This window comes from Carya illinoinensis, chromosome 2, assembly GCF_018687715.1.
Source record: "Carya illinoinensis cultivar Pawnee chromosome 2, C.illinoinensisPawnee_v1, whole genome shotgun sequence".
NCBI lineage: Eukaryota > Viridiplantae > Streptophyta > Magnoliopsida > Fagales > Juglandaceae > Carya > Carya illinoinensis.
Window position 1 is genome coordinate 20,470,978 of NC_056753.1, and position 23,857 is coordinate 20,494,834.

Here is a 23,857-nt window from a genome sequence, read left to right on the forward strand (position 1 = left end):
TGCAGCTTGGATGGAATGAATTTCATATGATTGGAGAGCAGTTATCCAGGTTGTAAAAGGTTTTTTCATGGATATTTCTAGCTCTTTGCGACATTTTAAAAAATTGAATTCAAGAGTTGTTTTAGGCTTAAACTGTCCAGTGTGTTTTTAAACATGTGCAATGGGTAGCATGGACTCGGCCTCAGATGGGATTTTACAAACTTAATTCGAAAGATGTTTAAGGCTTAAACTGTCCAGTGGCTCATGTTGTGTTCAAACCTGTCCAATGGGTAGCATGATCTCGGCCTCAGATGGGATTTTACAAACTTAATGTAGATGGAAGTTCTGATGAAAATCCAAGGCCTTATGGAGGTAGGGGGGTTGTTCGAGACCATCATCACAGAGTCTTGACTGGCTTTACACATCATTATGGACATGTTACTAACACACTTACCAATTGTAGAGCTCTAATTGATGGCTTGAAGATGTGCCGGGAGTTGGGTTTGAGAATATTTTGGAGTCAGATTCAAAGGTTGTGGTAGGTTGGTTTTTGTATGGAGTGTGTGGTTTTTAGTATCTTTGAGAGTTTTGGGAGGAAGTGCATGAAATTTTATTTTTGTTGAATGAAAGGTACAATATGTTTTCCGTGAAGCAAATATGATGACAAATTTTTTGGCCAAGGAAGGTACTAGGGAGGTGTCTTTGGATTTTTCTAGAGAGAATGATGGTCTGGGTCAATTTTGGGATCTTATACATACTAATAGATGGGGTTCACCTTATTTTCGAGCATAATAGTTTTATTTGGAATGTATAAACTATAAAATAGTTTTTTGATTTATATTGGTTTGGATGCTTGGGTTGAGTTTTTATGTCTACATGTAACCCCCTAAGTGCCAGAATTATTATCACGTTTTCCTTCACCAAAAGTGATGGATATGAATAAAATTGGAGTTCCGTAAAAAATTGAAAGAGAGAGAGAGAGAGAGAGAGAAGGGGGGGGGGGGGGGGGGGGGGTGTTCATAAGGTGTAAGTGGTGTGCGCTCCTACGTATTATATTCCCTTCTCTTTTCCAAACTATGCTACTTTATTTATCTATTTATTTATGACCATGAAAATATATAAAAAATAATAATTAAAATCCGTCAAAATGTAAATTCATAAAACTCTTTTTTGCTCAACAAAAGATAATAACAAAAGACGACCGACACAAGGAAAAAGAGAGTATTGCATTGATTTCTTGTTTCTGAATTTCCTATTGGTGCCATACACTTCTGATTTTTCACGTGACAAAAATAAATGAGAATCAGTTAAAGAAGAAACAGAGAGTGAACTACCGAGTCCAAAAACTGCATCACTGTCTAATAGCTAGAGGATAAGCTAACATCGTTTTCTGCATTAAACTATCTTAACTGATTACTGCCATATTACGGTACCAAAAGACATGCAATTTTATTTTTCTTTCTTTTAGCGATACCAAAAAGACAGATACTTACATCTGATGAAGTACGACACTTTTATTACTGAACGATCACGAGAATTCCTCTTTCAACTGCTTATCATAGCATTCTTCTCTTCTCCATAATATTTGTATCTTCAGGGATTATTAGTCTTTGGTTTGCTACCAGCGGCAATACGCCTTGTCACTGATCGCATCGTCACAAATTCCTCCGCTGCAGAAGGGTGTATTCCCACCTGTATGATAAAGTCGAAAACTCTCTCAATAACAAGAGCTATAAATTATGAATATAAGAAACAAGGGCCTTCTACATGAAGCCACGGTAATGAACTCTCAAGAGACGAGAAAAAAAGAAGAGCACAACTTCCATGGTTATGAAAGTGTTAAATAATAATGATGATGATAATTTGAGAAGTCAATCATACCAGTATTACTATTCATTCTGGTTTAAGCACTTGCTGATTTAATAGACAGGACTGCAGTTTGTTCTACACAATATCTTGATAACTGGTTTAGTGTTACCAATTATTACATGTCTTATAGAAGAGAATATGCCTTCGATCATACGTTTAATTTCTCATATCTACCAACTACTTCCAGCACAACACAAACATGCAGAAAGGAAATACTATATGAGCAATGCAGATTTCTTTTTTGTTTTTCTCTCTGAGCATTAACAGTGAATTTACTCAGCTAGAAAATTTCCCAATCACACCTGACTGAAAATTAGGTCATGGAGTTAGGTAAAAGAAAGGGGAGTCACAATGAGGCACGCCCATGGAATGCAGCCTCTCAAAATAACTGAAGATTTATGAATCATATTTTATGCACCAAACGCAACATCTTTTCAGGAATTTCTTGCAAACACTATGTCTTTCCTTCATCCCATGCCATATTACACAAAAAGTGCAAACAAGTTTGCCAGCTTCGCATCTCTTAGCCGATGCCGGTCACATAGTTTAATGGCTTGCTGCATTTTAAGTGGTTTGTTGGCACACAAAGCTATGATATACTCTTGTCATCAGTTATATCATGACCAGTATCCTCAGGCCAAATGAAAAAATAGAAAGCAGGCCAGCTCAAATGTTTATTTCCAATGTTGTCAAGAAACAGTAGGATGATATGAAACCCAAACAAAAACTCAAAACTAATTTTAATATATAAAAAAAATTAGAAAACAGAAGAGGGGCTGGGCGGAGGGGACCATGGGACCACAAATGGAGCCACACTTCACGTGGTGGTCATGCTAGGAAAGGAGCCACTCTGTTGCGGGGTGGATCCTAGCCACCCCACTAGGGAGTTGAGGCCACCCTTGCAAGAGAAATCCCAAGAGATGGGAGGGAGGACAGAGAGGGGTGGATTGTACTCCTCTTCCTCCCTTGCAGGGTGCGACAGAGTGGAGGAGCAGCGGAGGCTTCTCCAGCCCCGCAACATGTGTATTGAGCTCTCACCAAGCTTCAAAATGAGAAAATAACAAAACAAAACCAATCAGAAACTCCAGAAAAAGGCTTCAGCCTACCGTGCTGTCAAATTGTTGCTTCGTTGCTCCACACTTCACCGCAACAGCAATGCCCTGTGAAGAACACCCCGAAACAATGTCAAGAATAAAATGCACAAAAAAATAGAATGAAATTAGAGGAAATTGGGCAAACTTTCAGATTTTACATATTAAATATTAATGTGCTTTCATTCTGAAAAAAGGATTTTGGGAATTCGGTAAGAGCCACAATTTGGAGTGAAACTCTATGCATTATGTAGATTTTATTGATAGAAGAGAACACGTGTAAATTCAACAGTGTTGAACTTCCTTTAGAGTCACTTGAATCCCTGCTTTTAAGGTCTTTGCATGACCTAATGGATATTTGAGGCAAAATCCAGCGCTCATGTTTCTTCATTTTCTAGATTTGATGAATTTTTTATTTTCCTCAATTTTTAAGGAGTTAATTACTCAAAAAAGGAGATCACTACAAAAAAAGATCCATGTATAAGACCATTAAAAACCTTCATCCATACAACAGAACCAGCCTCTCTTCTTTTGCAATGTAAAAGGTTAAATTTCACTTATCAAGACAGTCCCTTGGGTATATAAGGCAAACTAACAAAGAATCATGTTTCTGTTTGACGATATAATTGGACTGGAGCCACTGTGTGAAGACAGGGTCAATGGAAGCTTCTTTTTCATCTTCTGATGTAAACTACCATGTAAACAGTGTCTCTAACATGCAGATAAATTTTGATAGTTTCTTAAAACTTGGTGTTACTAGAAATTTATTGTGATATCCTTATCTTTCTTTTGGGAGAAGAAAGTGGATGAGCTTAGATCCATAGTGCTAAAAACTCTTTATATTTGTATGTCAGCTCAAAACAGTTCCGACCTGTCTAACTATACTGATTTTGTCTCTCTTTGTTTTCCCAATTCTTCCAAGCGGGTTGCACCCCCCCCCCCCCCCCCCCCCCCCCCCCCCTCTTCGCTTTTAATAAATCAAATTACTAATCAGAAAAAGTTGCACTAGAACTTCATATCCAAACTATCAATGAAATAGAATAGTAGACACAGCATACCTGTATAATCTCAGGTGCATCTGGCCCGCACATGGATGCTCCTATAACTTTATCAGTCTCAGCCTCAACAACTAGCTTCATAACTGTCTTTTCTTGTCGTCTAGAACACCAGAAATAAGAAAACATAAAAATTAGATTCTTTACAGGAGACAAATCCTTCCCATAAGAGATGCAAGTTTTGCAAATGGCTAGCCAAAGATGTAAGCTAATAACTAACTGAAACAATTTTATAGTCTGAATTACCTACAACATGGTCAGTACTCAATCAAGATGCTATAAGACGTGTGTGTGTTTGTGTGTGTGTTATAATCAGAACTCGGCGACTATATGCAATTGCACATCTTCATTATAAATCTGAAGAGATTCATCTTTGCTTGTGAATATGCCTCAAACCTCCATCGTATAGGGTAATTTCTTTTCATGAAAATATTAAACTCTTCATTCAGAGGGAAATTGATCCTATTTATTTAGCTTACGAATAGGCAGCAGAGGATGTAGTTATGAAGAGAAGCTAGATAATAAGGGAACAAAGTTCAAATGCTCTAATCTTAAATATTCCATTCTTTTCTCAACAAGGTGAATAGTTCAAGCTAATCATAAAATTGTGGACTCAGTTTAAAACTCAGCAACTTAAAATTACTTATCTGCATCATAGAGTTCCATTAAGGATAATCAGTTCCCATGGAGGAAAGGATAAACTGCTACTTGATGAGACTATAGAATTTAGTAAAGATTTCAGATCATGATATGTACCCAGATATAGTGTTCTTCATTGGATTGAAGGTTGATGTGAAAACTGAGATATCACCGTTTGCTTCATCAACTGCCTGCTCTTCACTGAGGCCCACTACAGAAAGGGGTGGTATGCTGCAACAAATTGGAAAATGAGTGCATAATTAACATTCACAAAGAAAATCCAATTAGTAGTTAACATATTCTGCTTCTGTTGTAAGAGTAGAACAGAAAAATATAAAAGTGGTATAAGTTTTGTTACATCATTAGGTATCAAATATAAGCATAATTATGAGCTTTTACGAACATGCTTATTAGTTTAAACAGGTCATGAACAGAAGTTTTCTTAGCTGCTTCCTCCTAATGGCCTTTTGCTGCTATAAAAAAGTCCAAACATTTGGGGCTTTAAAAAAAGTTCCATGAATTGACTAAGAACCAATTTAGCATTAGGCAGATAATGATAAAATTTAAATATACTAACTGCACAATAGAGAGTCAAACATGGCTATTGCTGAAGCAGAGAGATAATCCACCCGCTAAAGCCAGGCTTCACTATAAGCTACTCTTTGCACATCAACGCTAATCTTAAATTTCCTTCCCCCATAAAAACTATGGCGCCAACACAAGTAAAATTTCTTTATAGTTTGCCAGATAGGTCAAATGATTATCAAGAAGGTTGAACTGACATAAAAACTTGGAGCTTTCTCTAGAGTGGCAAGTCACCCTGACATAAGCCCTAGGATATTAAGCAAACTCTTTTTGAAAAGGACACAGCTAGCAAGGGTGATAAATGTTAAAAAATAGTAATAAATACTTCTTTACAATACAAATAGACGTCTCAAATAAAAGAACCTGTTTTAAGCAAATTTCACGAGTTTCAAAATATGCATGCACCTGAACACAGCAACAGGTACATCTTTGTAGTCTGGTTTCGTAGGTTGCCCACCAAAAACAGTTTTCTGTGGATGGCACAAAATACACAAATAGATTAATTAACACTGGAAAAAATCCTATGAAAGAGCAAAAGCTTACAAACTGAATTGAGTTAATAAAAAAATGTCTAGATAACTCATACTGCAAAGCATGTTGCCTCCATTAAGGCCACAGGGGTAAGATTCATTCTATTTGTAACATCACCCACGGCCCATATGCTAGGTATACTGGTGCGTGAGTACTCGTCAACCTGCAATAGTAATGGCAACAGAAGCCTTATTGGGTCGAGGAATTGTCATGGTGTATACAATCTTTTTACATGAATGGAGAGAGCAATTTTGCCATGGTGAGTGCAATTGATCAACAAGAAAATGATCATTGAAGTGCAATAACATAACAAGAAACCCAATGTGATCTGTTTTCACAACTGATTAAACCATTTCATTTTCACCAAAAGAATATATGACTGTAGAAACCCCACTGGTTCATCAGCTGGATGGATACCAACACAACTGGTTGCCCGATTTCAGCCCCAAAGAGTTAGTAGCTTCCAGTAAATGAATTTATTAGTGCCTCTTCCTAACATATAAATCATCCCCTATCATGTATAAATTTCATATTTTGCAATAAACTTTTACCCATTACATAATTAAAGAGGGTGCTAAATGCCTTTGCACAAAGAAATGAACCTATCACAAGATGCGTCCAGAATAGAAATTCCAAATCATATAACAAGCAATGCTAAAAATCAACAGAACTGATCCCCAGTAAAAAGTAGAAACACATTACAAGATGTGCAATGATAACAAGCAACAGAAGCAAGTGAGAAAGCTAGTGACCTTCACAGCTCCTGTCTCGTCAAGTTCCACACCTACAGCTTCCAAATTCAACCTCTTTGTATTTGGAGCCCGACCTGTAACCAACAAACAGTCACTAAAGGCAGAATCTTCAAGCAAGAAAAATAAAAATAAAAGAACAAAAAAACTGTTAAAACCCGTAGTAATTTTATGTAGCTTTGAAAACTGAAAGGGAATTAAAAACAACAAACAATATGGGATACAGTCTACCCACTCAAACTACCTTCCTTTTGCAATACGACCACCAAATTACCAAACTTGTTACTTAACCTCTCAATTTGAAACATAAGTTGCAGTTAACCCATCGTGAAGATTTGACCGTTAAGATGAACAAATGTAGTTGACATGGCATGATCCTTTTTTTTTTTTTTTTTTTTTTTTGATAAGTTGTTGACATGTCATGATTCTAATGGTTGGATTCAAAAGGAAAGGGCAAATTACAACTTAACAATCATATTGCAAGAGTAATATGATTGATATGATGCAGGCACGCTCCAAGTTTTGCGTGAATATAACCCTCTGCAACTTCATAACAAGGAATAAATAGAATGCAGCCAACCCATTGTGAACATTCCAACCTTTTTCACAGATATGTAGCATGCTGTCTCAAAACGCTTGCATTATCCTGACAATGTCAAAGGCTGTGCTTGGTAAGTGAAGTAGTTTGAGAATACTTCACAAACAGTTCACTGCTATTCTCAAACTATTCACTACTATTCACAGATCATTTGAGATCACCCAGCATCCAAATGTAACCTAAGACTGTCATTTTACTTCTATCCCTTGTATATACATCCATGCCTTGCCCTTTGTAGGAAGCTTCAGAAGTACAAAGGATCAGGAAGAGTCCCCCCCCCTCTCCCCCTCCCTCTCCCTCCCTCCCTCTCTCCCCGCAGACTGTAGCCCCAACCCAACACTTTTTTGGCAAAAAAATAAAATCAGTTTCACAAAATTTCCCGGAAAAAGGGAACTTTGATGCGGAAGAAAAGAACTTCGATGAAAATAAAGATTTTCATAAAACAACGAAGTGATTCATATTCTATGTTATATAGAAAGCCATATGCACTAGAACTTTGTACTAAATATCAAATACAACTTGCACATTTTCCCCAATCGTTAGTGATGGTTAGCCAAAGCTTGCTATGGACAACAAGATACAGTTAATGCCAGCAGGCTGCCCGCAAAGGAATACTTAAATACGGAAAAATAATCATCACTAGAAATTCAAACTCATTCAACCAATGTGCCTAATTAAAAGCTACTAGAGATCTAACCATATAAATTTGAAGATCCATGTAAATTAATCAGGGTTTGTAATTACCAGTGGCAAACAGTACAACATCTGTAGTCAACTCTTCCCCTTGATCTGTGATAGCTTTTATGCCATTCTCCGTTTTAATTAACTAAAGTTTCAGAAATAATAATTAGCACATGGTTGGATGTGAATAAAAAAAATATAAAAATCACCAATGCCAAATGTTGCACCACTGTGGCTCTATGCAATCCACGTAAAAGTGCTTTTACCTGTGTCAAACAAGTCCTTGGATGCAAATTAATTCCCCTGCCTTCGAGATTTCTCGCAACCACCGCCCTCATCTCATCATCAAAACCTCTGCCAAAGAATTTAGACATCGCTGCATTAGAAACAGTAAGGCAGTAAACAATAGAAAGATATTGCGGTTTAAAAATCCAGGAGGAAGCTATTATTTAACAAAAATAAATGAAATGGAATAGAGAACATAAACCCACCATTCATCAAGTAAACCAGCAAACTTCTCTAAAACATCCAACTATTGCAAAAGCAGTAAAGTGAAACAACAAATTCAGGGCTACTTATCTTTTTAGGTCAAGGAGTATAGCAGGAAGCAATTGACAGGAAAGCCAAGGGAGAGGCTTCCTTTGCCATAACCAAAAGCTCATCCTAAATTGTTCGCTATTATTTGGGGTTTGAATATTTCCAACTTCAGAAATTTTTGCCAATTCTGTTCCCTTTTTGGACTTGCTGTTAGTCTAGACAGAGTGCCATGTATTTTAGTTTACAATAACTTTTTTTTATGAAAGAGGAACCACCCCACGGCAGAGCCCTTAGGACTCACCCATGAGACCTAAAACCCCGGGGAGACTGGCACAGCAACCCACCTCCATGGCCTCCCACTTAAATTGCAGTTTGATCCCAGGGGGGTATCGAAACTGTGACATGGGGTTCATGCACACAAGTTTGCCCTTACCACCTGGGCTACCCACAGGTGGGTTTAGTTGACAATAATTAGTGGTCCACAATTCAAGAGTTTGGCAAAGCAGTAAACAAGCTATCGTATATGTTTAAGCAGAAGATGACAGATATCTGAAACATTCAAATATCCACAATATGCCTCTAAAGTCATTACAATTTCTTATACCAAGGACATAGAATTCACAGCCAAAGGTCTCAAACTCAAAAGGCAAAAACTGTTACAACCTTAAGGGAAGTTCCTTTCTGAAACATAGATCCACATTCAAACCCATCCCCTTCCATATTGAAGCGAATTCAACAGCAATGTACCTGATGACATGAGACAGTGATTATTCTAAAATATTAAGCATGCTACACAGCCAAAAAGTAATGAAGAACATAGAATCAGAGACAGAGACACACCCTCCCCCCACTATCACAGCATGCTTAGGTAATTCCTCCAAACTTAATGCCTCATCAGAGGTTATAGCCAACTCCTACAATATAGATAAAAAGGAAGAGGAGAAAAAAAGGCAAGGAAAACAAATACAACTAATATCAGACCTCACAATTATACTATATAATCAATGAATCTTAACTTGAAGTCTTATCAATTAAATTTAAAGAATGCAAAGCAACATTTGCAAGGATGGCCGAGCAGTTCAAAGATCAACTCTATTAATGTAAGTGAGAAAATTAAGGTACAAGACGCAGAAAGTCCAGGAAAGCTACATAAACACACAGTCCAGAAAAGGGTAAACAGCCTGAGAAGTTCAAGGAAAAATCAAGTTGGGAAGAGAGTTGAAAACATCAGTTCAATCGAACCTATTGCAACTTCTATGTGATCAAGTGTTACTTGGACTTATGGCAGCACAGTGAACTCAATCATGCATGATATAATACCCATCAACAAGTCGACAGAAAATTTCTAAGAGTTGTGTTAAACATAGATAAAGCTACTACTTGGTACACCATATGGCACAGGGTATATGAAGCAGAATGAATTGGCACATGCCAGACATGCCCTAGAGAGCCAAGAATTAAATTTAGGTGTTTAATGTGCAATGCAGTTTTTATTTTTGATGGAACACGTGGTTGACACACTTTAGACATACAGTAAACAAGTCAAACCTACTCCCTTTCTTTATTTCTTTTTTTGTTAAGGAAGAATGTGACTCCATAGTACAATATTTTAATGCTTAACAAATTTCATAAATGAAGTGGATACCCATTACCTACCAATTAGAACATACATTTTAGTTCAGATAACAATTTACATTAATCTTTACACATAATTAATAAAAAAATTTGCAATTTGGAAGCAACCCTTTATGCTGAAAACTAAACATTTCATTAGGGCTGCTGGGGGCAGGAAGGGGCATCTGCCCTCTGGACAGGCAGGCACCCGTCCAAGAGAAATGCCAGTGGGCAGGTGCTGGGTTCGGCCTTGGGCCCACATCCTAATTTATCTTAACTTCCCCCCACCCCAGCGCCCCGCACCACCAAGCCGTGAGGCCCAAAGCTCAATCCACCCTACGTTGGTCTCTCCATCCTTGCCCGTGCACGGTACATTAGAACTAGTCCAAATTGAGAGTAGTTGGTCACCCTCCAAGCATGACAACAAGCTCCCCAGGCCATGAAGCTCTCTCTCTCTCTCTCTCGCCGGGCATGGGGGACCAATTGCCCCCTAGCATCCGGACAGGGGCACCTGCCCACAGGAGGCGGGGCTCTGGCCTGAAGGCTCAACTCTTCCCCCCGCCCTTGCTGGGGCATGGGGCTGCCCACCCAAGAGGTGCGGGTAGCACCCCTACATTTAATTTGCAAATTTAAAATAGTGGTTTATACATGGAACACAAAAATTTATAAGGGGATATTTGGCAAACAATAGAACCGAATCAGACATGAATGACATGACTAGTTTTTATTGTGTTATTTATTCATTTATTTGTTGACAAGAAAACATTTCACACATATACAGACTGTATTCAAGAGAAGCACCTATCTAGAAGTAAAGATGCTAGTTTTATTTCTTCGGGTTTGATAAATTTTGAAAATTAGGGAACTGATCCCTAGTTCATTGTTTTTGCATTCAAAACAAGTGTAGATATATCCATAAAAGTTAAGACATGAATACTGTTAGTTTGGACATAATGAATAAGTAACACCAAGTCTAAAATTTAGCTAATTAACCCATTGAAAAGATAGCATTAATACAACTCCAAGTTAAATATACTGTATGAGAAAATGTAATGGCCCTTTGAGGCTGATTAATCAAACCACAAACCCTGGTTGTATGTAGCATATCTATATTCATAGTTAACAGAGATTAAATATTCAATAATATTTCAAACCGAGTAATACACAGAACATATAGAATAATCCTAAACCGAAAATCAAGCTGCACATTGTCACAAAGTACCAAGTTGTTTAATAAATTGAAACAAAAATTAATATTAAAAAATAAAAAACAGAAAATCTACCTGGCCAGGAATAGAGGGGCGATGAGCCCTACTGCCAGTTGCAATCAATATATGCTTAGCTGTGAAGCTCAATTTAGTGCCATCTAGTTGTGTCACCTCAACTTCATTAGGACCAACAACCTTGCCCTCTCCTTCAAATGTTTTAACCCCAGCATTTGCCAATAATCGCTTGTAAATTCCATTTAATCTGACTATTTCTTCTGTCTGCAAGTTCAAAAGAGGAGATAAATAATCACTACAGTATTATTATTAACGATTTCTTTTGTAAGTGATGCAATATTATTAAAACATGCAAAGGGATGTGATTGTGGAATAAAGGAATTATACAAGAGGAAACATCCAACTAGTAAGAAAATGAAAAGGGAGCAAAAATCTTTGAAATCTAAAAAATTGAAAAGTTGGGAGCTACTGTGGGCAGCCATCCAATCATAGAGTGCTGAATGATGTGGCTATTAATTTTTTCAGTCCAGCCACAGTCTTCAAAAGTTCAGCCATTGCATTCTTTGCCAGTGCACTACATTAAGCACAAAGGAACCATCTTCTAAACTTCTGAATTTTCATGATTTCCACAAGGACTCCATCAGCATGCCAACAAAAGCACTCATCAGGGATGACCCGATTGATTGCAAAAGTGTTGAGCATCACTTCCCACACTTAACCAGCCAATTCACAATTCAATACAAGGTGATCGATGCTTTCCCCATTCTGCTTGCACATGGGGCATAAATCTGTCATTATAATGTGCCTCTTTCTTAAGTCATCTGTCATTAGAATCTTTCCTAACGTGCCAACCCAAAAAAAAAAAAAAAAAAAATGCCCAAAAGAAATTAATTTCCAGATGCCCAAAAGGAAAGCTAAATCCACTTAACTAAATTCTTCAGATTAAGTGTGTATCCTTCATCACTAACTAGAAAAAACACTTTGTAAAAGAAGATTTCTTGGTGGTATATATCATGAGGAACAAAACTAAAGCTAGAGCCATTTCTATTAGGAAGCTGGCCACTAACGAGCAATCCAACATATATTCACAGCAAGAGTAACTTTAAAAAAATAATAAATTTTATTGATGGCAAGGGAATACAAAGCAAATCTCAGAATGTCATACTCTGGTATACAGAATCAAGAAACTGCCAAGAACACAAATGGTGTTTCTTTAAAACAATTGGATCACTTAGGCTGCCTTAATTTGGTAGACCAGCTCTACCTAAAGAAAGAAATCTCATAAGCTATGTGGAAGCTATAGCACACTGATATGAACTAAGGAGTGAGCTAAAGCACACAAGGAGGAAAGCCATCTGCTAAGCAATTACTCTCTCAATAATAAGCAGGAAGAATAGAATAGCCATTTGAGATTCTAATAAAAATTTTATTACTTAAATCATAATAAAAAAACTGGGCAAGGAAGTCCTTAATTTGCAGCAGCTTTTATATCATCAGTTCCCTATGTGCATTCAACAAAGGTCCCATGATGGTTGCTCCCAAGACTCGTGTTGATAAAGGTCAGAAGGGTTCCTTTGCTGAGGTCCTGAAGAATTCTCCTCCATTCATGGAGGGGAATAAGGAAGCTCATGGGAAGTCTGGAGGGAAGAGTTTGATGATGGAAGAGCAGGCGCAGGAGACTTTTCATATTCTCAATGGAGTTGGTTCGAATTCCATTGGTGGTTCATCAGGCATTGGGAAGGATATTTCATTAAAGGATATGTATGAGGCTTTATTAGTTATGAAGTCTAATGTGGATTTTTTGTTGAATTGGGTTAAGTTGGGGTTAGATTCGGTGGGCTCCGAGGATGATTGGGGTGTTCCTTTGCCAATGGGCCTTAAGAAGGATGGGCTGGTTTTGGGTTTGGGTTAGCAGGGGAATTTAAGTGGGAAGGGTAAAGTATTTTGGTTGGGCCGGGCCAGGTCAAAAGCCCGAAACGAGCTTGGTTGGCCAAGTTCAGTTTCGGGTTTTCGGGAGTTCCGGGGCAGGAAGGTCCTTCTAGCTCAACAGAGCCTCCACTTGCTCCGATGGCTACAATGGTTGCACAGAGACATGTTCGCCGGTCTCATGCGAGTCTTCCGGTTAGTCTCCGAAGATGGTCCTGTCGCGGGTGGTGGTAGAGGAAGTTTTAGAGGCTCAAGACATTGAAAGGGAAGTTTATTCTAGCTCGATGGAGCCTCCACTTGTTCCATTGGCTATGGCTGTTGCACAAACAAGTTCGCTAGTCTTAGGCGAGTCTTCCAATCAGTCTCCGACAATGGTTCTATCGCTGATGGTGGAAGAAGAGGTTTTAGAGGTGTGGGAAATTGAAAAGGGAGTGGTTTTTCGATCAAAGGATTTAGGAGAAGGGGAGTTAGATGTGAATCCTGTTGGGGGGAGTCTTAATCAAGTAGTGACTTCAAATTTTTTGAATTCTGGAGTTCTCACGAGGGATCTTTGTCCAACTTTTTCCGAGAAGTCTCTGGTTGAGGAGGGGGGTCATCATCTGGAGTTGGTCGGGGGTCATGGAGTTTCAGGAGTCCCTTCAGTGGTGTTGAAGGATGCTTTGCAGGTGGATAGCTCATCTGTTTTAATGTTTCCGGAAGCTTCTCTACAGTTGGTGGTCAGTGAGGTAGAGGGTGATAAGGGTGCAATTGGCAGTCCAGTTCCGTTGTGTACCATTCCCCCTAATTCATCCCCCAACGTGGCTTCAGATTGGGTTTTAAAAAAAGTGGAGGTTCTTCAGGAGTGCCTAGGGATATCCTATGTTGGGTATGAAGAGCAGTTCAAGGCTCTTCTTGTTGCTATAGAAGCTGGTAGATCTAATGCTATGAAGTCAACAGTGAAAAGGGACAGGGAATTGAAACGCTTAAAAAGCTCTATTAATTACGATATTAAGGAGGGGAGTATGGGGAGGGATAGGTTGAAAGGGCGGGGGTCTTGGAATTCTAATGAAGCCTAAAATACTTTCCTGGAATGTGAAAGGAATCAATAATGTCAACAAACGTCTTCGTATTAGATCCCTTCTTCGTAGCTGAAAAGTTGACATTGTTTGTCTTCAAGAGACAAAGTTGAATTCTATTGATAGAAATCTTATTCGTAGTTTGTGGGGCTGTTCTTTTGTGGGGTGGTGCTTTCTTGCTTCTTTGGGTACATCTAGAGGTGTGTTGTCGATGTGGGATAAGAGAGTGGTGGAGAAGGTTGAGGATTGCATTGGGTATTTTTCATTAGCTGTTTCTTTTAAGAATATTGAAGATGGGTGGAAGTGGGCCTTTGCGGGAGTGTATGGACCTAATGTAGATGGGGATAGATGTTTTTTGTGAGAGGAGTTGGCGGGTTTGTATTCTTTATGGGACTTGCCTTGGTGTTTGTGTGGTGACTTTAATATTGTTAGATTCATTAGTGAGAGGGTGGGAGCTTGCACATCGTCAGGAGCTATGGAAGATTTTTCAGAGTTAATTTTTTATTTGAACCTTGTGGACCTTCCTCTAGTTGGGGGGGGAGTTTACTTGGTCTAATAGTAGAGGGTGGTCAAGGTTGGACAGATTCTTAGTCTCTTCTTCTTGGAAGTCTCATTATCCGGATCTTTGTCAGAAGAGGTTGCCACATGTTTGTTCCGATCATTTTCCAATTGTGCTTGATTGTGGTGGCATTCTTGGGGGAAGACGTTATTTCTAGTTTGAGAATATGTGGCATGAAGTGGATGGTTTTGGGGAGATGATTAGAAATTGGTGGAATTCTTATTCCTTTTCTGGTACTCCTAGTTTTATTGTGGCAAGTAAACTTAAAGCCCTTAAAGTTGATTTGAAAAAGTGGAATGAAGAGGTCTTTAGACATACGGAAGTGCAAACTTTGGGATGAGCTGAATGCTTTGAAGGTTGGGTTAGTTAATGAGGAGACCTTGTGTAGAAAAAATGAGGCTGTGTCAGAAATTGAAAAGGTCTTGTTGATGGAAGAAATCTCATGGAGGCAAAAATCAATGATGCTTTGGTTGAAGGAGGGGAACAAATGTACTAAGTTTTTTCATAAGATGGCAAATTCTCATAGGTGTAATAAGGTTATTGACATTCTTCGCTCAGGCTCAATTGTGTTTCAATCACCCGATGAGATCCAAGATCACATAGTGAAGTTTTATGAAGAACTCTTGTCTGAGACAGCTGAATGGCGCCCTAAACTTGATGGGTCATTTTTTGATTATCTGGATTCTGATGCTATTAGCTGGCTGGAGAGGCCGTTTGAAGAAGAGGAAGTGCATTCAGTTGTAAGAGGTATGTGCAAAGATAAAGCCCCAGGCTCAGATGGTTTTTCTATGGGTTTTTTTCAAGAGTGTTGGGATATTGTGAAGGATGAAGTGATGCAGGTTTTTTATGATTTTCATTCTGAATATAATTTTGAGAAGTCTTTAAATGCTACTTTCATTGCTTTAATCCCAAAGATTGCTGGCGCTCAAGAGTTGAAAGATTTCCGTCCTATTAGTTTGGTTGGCAGGATCTATAAAATTATTTCGAAGGTGCTAACTATTCATATGAGTATGGTGATTGATAAAATAATTTCTAAACCTCAAAATGCTTTCGTTCAGGGGCAGCAAATTCTGGATTCAGTTCTGGTTGCGAATGAGTGTTTGGATAACCAGATGAGCGAAGGCATTCCGGGGGTTCTTTGCAAGCTGGATATGGAAAAGGCATACGATCATGTGAGCTGAGATTTTCTTCTTTATATGCTTAGAAGATGTGGCTTCAGGGATAGGTGGTGTGGATGGGTTAAACACTGTATTTCAAGTGCCCCGTTCTCAGTTTTAGTGAATGGTGTTCCTTGTGGATTTTTCAGAATTCGAGTGGGTTGAGACAAGGGGATCCATTATCCCCTTTTCTTTTTGTTGTTGTTATGGAGGCCTTGAGTCGTATGATGGAGGCAGCTGTACGTGGGGGTTTTCTTGCTGGTTTTTCAGTGGGTAAGAATAGTAATGGGGTGACTTCAATTTCTCATCTACTTTTTGCGGATGATACTCTTATTTTTTGTGATGCCGAAAGCAGGCAGATTCAAGCTTTAAGGGCTGTTTTACTGTGTTTTGAAGCTGTTTCAGGTCTCAAGGTGAACTTGAGAAAGTCGAAATTGGTTCTGGTGGGGGAAGTAAGGAATATTAACATTCTTGAGGATTTGTTGGGTTGTAAAGTAGTTTCACTTCCTATGAAATATCTTGGGCTTCCATTGGGGGGCGTCTTTTAAAGCTAAGAATATTTGGGATGGAGTTGTAGGAAAGGTTGAGAAACATTTTTCGGGTTGGAAAAGGATTTATTTATCAAAAGGGGGTAGATTAACCCTTATCAAAAGCACCCTTTCCAATCTCCCTACATACTATCTTTCCTTATATCCATTACCGGTGGTTGTGGCAAATCAGATTGAAAAATTGTTTAGAGCTTTTTTGTGGGGAGGCTTGGGGGGGCGGGCAGGTTTGGTACATGAGATATCTCATCTCAAACTCAAAATTCTCATCTCATCATTACAACTTTCCCAAATCCCCACACAAAATATAATAAAAAATTTAAATTTTTCAAATCCCAATACAACTTTTTCAAATTCCAAAATAATAATAATACTAAAAATAATATTTTAAACTCTCATCTCAAACTCAAAATTCTCATCTCTACCCCCAAACCTCCCCAATTCTCATTTAGTGAGTTGGCAAAGGGTGTGTTCTCCGACTGTTAATGGTGGCTTGGGGGTGCGTAACTTGATTTTTTTTAAGAAGGCATTGTTAGGAAAGTGGTTGTGGAGATATCATCAAGAAAGGGATTCTTTGTGGAGAGTGGTAATTGACAGGAAGTACGGGAGTGAGTGGGGGGGATGGTGTTCTAGGGAGGGGAGGGGACCTTATGGTGTTAGTTTATGGAAATACAGTAGAAAGGGGTGGAGCTTTTTTGCAAAACAGATTAAGGTTGGAGAAGGTGTTTGCATTCGGTTTTGACATGATGAATGGTGTAGTGAGAGACCTCTTAAAATTGTTTTTCCGTCTGTTTTTAGCATGGCTGGAAACCAGCAGGGTGCTGTTTCAGAAGTGTTGTGTTGTGACAATGAGACTGTACACCGGAATATTTGTTTCACTAGAAATGCTCAAGACTGGGAACTTGATGAGTTTGCAGATTTCTTCAGTTTTATGTATTCAGTGAAGGCAGTTGGGGTTGGGAGAGATCGTATGCTGTGGAAGCATAAGGGGAGTAATAAGTTTTCAGTTAGTTCCTTCTACAAGGTGCTAAATGACCAACAGCAAGTTTCTTTTCCATGGAAGAGCATTTGGAGGGTCCATGTTCCTTCTAAAGTGGCTTTTTTTATTTGGACTGCTGCTCCTTTAAGGAAACGTGGTATGATTGTTTTGGAGTGGTGTTTTATGTTAAGAAGAATGGGGAATCTGTTGATCATTTACTTTTACATTGTGAAGTGGCCAGGGAGTTATGGATTGGTATTTTTGGTGGAGCTGGGTTGTGTTGGGTTATGGGATATTTTTAGCTTGTTGGAATAGGCATCATACTAGCTCTCAACTGGCTGAGGCATGGAGATTGATACCCTTGTGTTTAATGTGGTGCATTTCGACGGAAAGGAATGATACGTGTTTCAACAATAAGGAGTGAGCAGTTGGGGAAATCTAGAATTTCTTTGTGTTCTCTCTTATTCAGTGGTTTTCTGCTATTGTTCTTAAGGGAGGGAATGTTAATGAGTTTTTGTCTTTTTTTAGCTTTCTAGAATGTAATTAGGTGTCTCATTTTGTATACTTCCTATGTACAAGGGCTTTGCCTAGTTTCATTCTATTCAATATAGTTTATTACTTATCAAAAAAAAAACCACTTAAGATGTTCTATGAAACATTTGTAATTAAGTAATAGGGTTAATTACATTTTTCACCCTTAATCTATCAAGTGCTTTACAATTTGCCCCAAAAACTACCAAATATGGCACATTATACTCTCCAACTACCGCCAACTGGAAAATATCACCCTCCATGAATGGAGTGAGCTATTTGTTAGCTCCCAGTAGTCTAATGGTAACATGTATCAGTTTTGATAATTTGGAGTGCAAAGTATAAAATACGTAATAGTTTATGGGATTACAACTCATGCCTCATACATGCTCAGACTTCAGACCAAAAATTTAAACCTGAAAGAATTAACATTATTCTTGAACAAAGTGTTATAATCCTCCCTTAAAACATCCATCAAAAGAAAGTCTGGTTTGATTGCCATAGTCAAATATCCCTCCGGGGTGACTCTTACATAGTTGATGAACAGCAAAGGTCAAGAATGGAAACAAGGGAATCAATTCAAACAGATAGCATGAATCAATACAAGCAAGTAGCATGAATCAATACAATTTTCATAAATGGGATGAGTCACACATTTCCATAGAACAATAGTCCTGAAACTACTTGTCATAGGAAGATGGCAGTCATAGAAAGACCACCAATCTTATGCTTGGGTAGCTAAGATAGCTCCACCATAGATCAAAGAATGTTCCATAAATTTTTACTAGATGGCAGTGACATTGGATAACTTCCACCATAATGGAGTTTGAAATTCTAGCAGAAGATGAGAGTTTACATGATGTAGGACAAGGCATTGAAAAGAAATTAGGAAGAAAAAGAGAGACAAGAAGCTAAGAAGAGATATAAGTAAAGAGAGAAAATCCAAGAAGCCAAAGAGAAAAGAGAAAGAAGAAGCTCAGAAAGAGAGAAGATGCCGCTGGGAAGAAGAGAGAAGAGGGGGGAAACAATAATCACTTTTCTCAAAAATTTAAATCATTCTAGAGACAAGCTTGGGGAGTGAGATGAGATGAGGATTTTGTGAATAGTAGTAAGATAGTTTATGAATAGTAGTGAGATATTTTGAGTTAATGTTTTATGGGGTTTTGGGAAAGGAAAGAGAAAAAGTTGAAAAAAAAATATTTTCAACATTGTTAGAATATAGTTTTTTAATATTATTTTGTTTGGAAATTTGAAAAGGTTGAATTGTTTTTTATTTTTTGTTTGAAAGTTTGGGAAACTTGTAATGATTAGTTTGAAAGTACTTGTGTTTGAGTGATGTTTGGAAAGGAGATGGGATGAGATGAGATGAGAATTTTGATATGAAATTTTTTTTCAAACAAGCCCTAAATCTATCTCCAATAGAGGACAAAAGCTCCTTAGATAGACTAATATGTCCTAATATAATTAGGACTTCCAATTAAAATAAAATATAAAACTCATAAAGAGATAAACTTCTGAAACAATAAAATTTAAATTAACTCCTATACAGATAAATTTTCAAATAAAGCATACTCCTAGACTCCTAAGATTAATAGACTCCTAAACCCTAAGGCAATGCCACTTTGAATTACAAAAACAACCCTTAACAAAATAAATTAGAATGATTTTTTTTTTTTTAATTTGTCCTGTATGCTTCCATCCTCGTCAGTTGACTATAAAGACCAACACATCAATCCTTGCTCTCGCTGGCCTGGCGAGGATGAAGCTCTTTCCTCACAAAAGCAAAAGTGGAATGCATCAAAGCAGATTAATAAAAGTTCAACATGCAGATGCATATGGTCTTTTTCTGTCACGTTGAAGGTCTCACTCCCATGCCCACCGTCCCTCAGCTCATGATGAGAAAGTTGGCTACACTAGATTCTGCAAAGAATCCTATGTTGAGAGGCCATATCCACCCAGACCATTAAGTATAGGACTTAAAAGACCTATTGTTAGGGTAACTAGGAAAGCACCAAATCCAAACATGGCGCCCTAGCAACCACTTTTGGTCACTGGAACAACTATTTCAATGGATACATTTATTGTTAGTCTCATTATGTTTTTCATTTAAACTTATTTTTAAAGGTAAAATGAAAAACATGGAGCTGTGAACAACACGCAGTCACTGATCATATCACAAGATAGAACATTAAAAAATTACCTTCTTATGCAAAAGTTTCTTCCAGTTGAAGTCAATTTTCTCATTCAGTTCCCACCCGAAATTCCGGGCATCCTACAAAAATCCAAAAGAGTCCATTAGTCGTGAATAAAAAAAAAAAAATCCATAAAAGAGAACTCACTAAACACTAAACAAGGGACAGCTTTTTTGTAAGCACAAAGCACAAGGAACAACAATATGCCATACACAGTTTATTCACCAACAGACTTTCTTGAGAAGCTTAAAGACATTCTGTTACTTGATAAATCCATGAATTAGTTTTTTATCACCCAGTATAATTCTAGAGGTTGAGTGTTTGCATGTTTTTTATAACTATTTAAGAAAACATTGAACTTGAGCCATGTCAATGGAAAACATGATAAAAATGCAATCTAGATGCAGTGATATGATAGCAAAGAAGACCCAACAGAGGGAACAAAAAAAAAAACACACACAAAGCTTCTTCTTCTTCTTCTTCTCCTTCTTCTTCTTCTTCTTCTTCTTCTTCTTTATTTTAAGTTTGGCAACTTAAACGGAGTAAGGGACCAAAGAAAATATAATCCTAACAGAGTCATTGCTTATTCATTCTCAAAATACTTCATGTACTATTGATATTGGATAATATTCTGACCTCAAGTTCACCACCATAAGTAGCTGCATACACCAAAATCTTCTTGGGAACACAACCACGAATGACGCACCTAGAAAACCAAAAGAAGAGAGACATCATTGTACATCAGCAATGTTACTTCAGGAGTGCCGTTTTCAGTTAAGAGTCCATAATCTAATCGAACATGAAAAATGAAAGTTCCAGAATCAACTAATTATATATTTAGATGATATGAAACTCATATCCAGACACTAGGTACAAGATATTACATTTCAGCAACAGATCTAATGATCTTACAAAAGCAAATTTATTCATGCTTAAGTATATTTAATAATCTTTTTTTATAAGCATGTTTCAGTATAATTATGTTAATGTGCCAAATCAAAGGAAGCTGAAACTAGTTAGACTATAGAAGGTATTCTCAAATAACACAAGCAATTCCTTATTCAGTAAATAAATTTCCACTTAAATTATTGACTGCACAGCATCAACATCTTTTGTAATATATCTGCAGCTTCTTACATATAAGTACTCTAATTTATTCTCCGCAATGTAATACCACATCTGTAATCAAAATGAACATCCAAATCAACAAACTCCACCAGCATACATTCAACTCAAATTGATCACTAGTATAAGGAAGAAGATACGCCAACAGTTCATGATTACTGAGGAAAAAATATCACATGATATTCCTTAAAAAATGGAAATTAAAAGAGAGACAGCAGCAAAAAATCGCAATATTCTGGCCATTCAAAAGAGAGAAAAAAAAAATCGTTGTTAAATTTGTAATATCTAGACATTTGCGAGTCAACAAGTGAAAAGAGCAAATGTCTAAATGATGACATTTGTTGTTAAAAGAGAGATAGCTATCTCGAGTTTAGCCATCTCTCCTTTAATAAGTTATGACAAGTGAAGTTTAGCAAATGTCTTGAGCAACCAGTGAAAAGAGCACCAAAGTTAAGGATTGTAATGACTCACGTTCCACCAATTCCTCCAATAACCTCTGAGCTGATTGGATGAAATGGAAGCTCACAAATCCCAACCTTGCAACAGGGTTAGAAAGTAACTAGTCGTCATTTAGCTATCAAATGCTTTCATGAGAAAAAAGAATGAAATAACAATCAAGGGGAGAGAGCATGGTAAGATTCAGATACAGCTAAAATTATTTTAACGATAACTCAAAATAATCAGATGCACTAAAAAGAAGAGGGAGGGGGGGAGGGGGGTGGGGGGGGAATCTCTCATGGACCAAGCATGTAAGGGCATGTTTGGCTGCTTAGAGTATCGCAGAATCTTGTGAATGGTAGTTAAATGGTTTAAGTGAAGATGTTTTATTGGATTTTGGGAAATGAGAAAGAAAAATTTAAATAAAAATATTAAAAAATTATTTGAATATTATTTTTTAATATTATTTTTATTTTGAAATATATAAAATTATATTGATTCTTGTATTTTGTTTCTAAGTTAGCAAAAGTTGTATTAATTTTTGTATTTGAATAATGATCAGGTAATGATTAGATAAAAATTTTGAAATTGAAAAATATTTTGTATTTGAGTGATATTTGGAAATGAAATTATGAGAAGTTTTGAGAAAACTACACTGTTTTGCCAAACATCCCCTAAGTCTGCAATAAAATCGATGAAAACCAGAGTCTAAAAAACCACATAATAAGACATAATAGCCCTGACATAATCATAATTATGAATCACTTCCCGTTCCATATCCTGGGGCCAATACCTTGGCTCCATAATTAGCAGAAAATCTGGCCGCACGAACACCGCCACTTCCAGCTCCAATGACAAACAAATCAAAGTCATAGTGGGCTTCCTCCGCATTAGGCTGGCTCAGCTCGCCATCAATAAGCATCTTTCTCGCCATGGTTATATAACAAGTCGAACTGGATCTACAGAGATCATAAGATCAATATTTAGTTAGCACGTAATACAAAAAGGTATAACACACTGTTTGGCTGCCGAAAAACTGATCAGCGAAGCAAAGAAAGGAGAAATTTTAATCTGACGCATTTCGTTCACCACAACTAGACGAAACCACTTGCTCGAGTCTAAATACGGTTGTCCTTCCAGGTTTCAAAATTAACCAAACAACAAAATGTTAAAAGGAACTGTAATCCCACGGCCACGCATTTGCCCACAGCTTACTACGAACCAAACAGATCATTTCCAAAAAAAAAACCAGAGAAAACGAAAAACAAAGACAGCTCTAGAGCAAAAGCATATAATATGCATAGAACAAATAACAAAATCAACTTTCAAGTTCCTTCACAGCAACCAAAGCGAAACGAAGAAAACTCCATACGTGCTCTAATTTGCACTGTTTGATTGCCGGAAAAATAAAATGAGAGTGTAAACAAAAATCAAAGCACATATAAACTGAGCGGAACGTTTTTACGAAGAAAAAGTCGTAAAGAGCTTCAAAATTAACCTTGAGAATGTGAAGTAGAGCTTGGAAAGCAATGGTAGCAGATCTTAGGGCTTTAGATCAACGAAGCATATATACTATATAGCATGAATAAATAATAAGAAAAAAAAAAAAGGAGGGGTTTGAAAGGAGGGTGGGAATGCCAAGTGAAGTACGGTTCTTGTTTTTTGGTTAGTTGCAGCAGCAGATTCTTTCAAATTTAGCTATGAATATTCTTTAAGGATTTAATATATTTTAATACAAGGGTGGCGCTACCGCCAGCGTGGTAGCTCCACTAATTGTTTTTGTATTTTTTTAAGTATATTTTAATATTTTAAATATATTTTTTTAAAAAAAATTTATAATATTATTAAAAAATACTTTCTTAATCGAAAAAAAACTTTAAAAAAAATTTTAATAATAACTCTAAACGGTGAGATTAGCATTATTCTTAATATAATAATACATTTATATTTTTAAGTAATGCTATATATAATTATGGATTATATAAGTATCGCATATTCTTTTTAAAAAATATAATATATTATTAAAAAATTAATTTTTTTATATAAATTTTATATTTTTTTAATTTTTTTAAATAAATACGCTACACTTATGTATAATATAATTATAAATATCATTTCTTTTATTTTTTTTATAATTATTTGGAGCTAGAAAGCCTCTTATCTTTTTAAATAAAGCAAGACTTATGAAATATTATCTCA

At 37.1% G+C, this 23,857-nt stretch overlaps 1 protein-coding gene across 1 annotated transcript; it reads right to left on the reverse strand.

Moving 5' to 3' along the window:
• Positions 1–1,186: 1,186 nt before the first annotated feature.
• LOC122300287 (glutathione reductase, cytosolic-like) lies at positions 1,187–23,343 on the reverse strand. The gene is made up of 17 exons (XM_043110812.1): positions 23,157–23,343; positions 22,452–22,617; positions 21,692–21,756; positions 20,732–20,801; positions 20,104–20,175; positions 11,212–11,415; positions 9,155–9,228; positions 8,978–9,061; positions 8,044–8,131; positions 7,841–7,922; positions 6,502–6,575; positions 5,805–5,912; positions 5,624–5,688; positions 4,751–4,864; positions 3,998–4,097; positions 2,955–3,008; positions 1,187–1,671 (listed from the first exon to the last, which is right to left on the reverse strand). Exons 2-17 carry the CDS (start codon positions 22,590–22,592, stop codon positions 1,573–1,575), a joined length of 1,494 nt encoding a protein of 497 aa, XP_042966746.1. The 5' UTR covers positions 22,593–22,617; positions 23,157–23,343; the 3' UTR covers positions 1,187–1,572.
• Between the last annotated feature and the right edge of the window lie 514 nt (positions 23,344–23,857).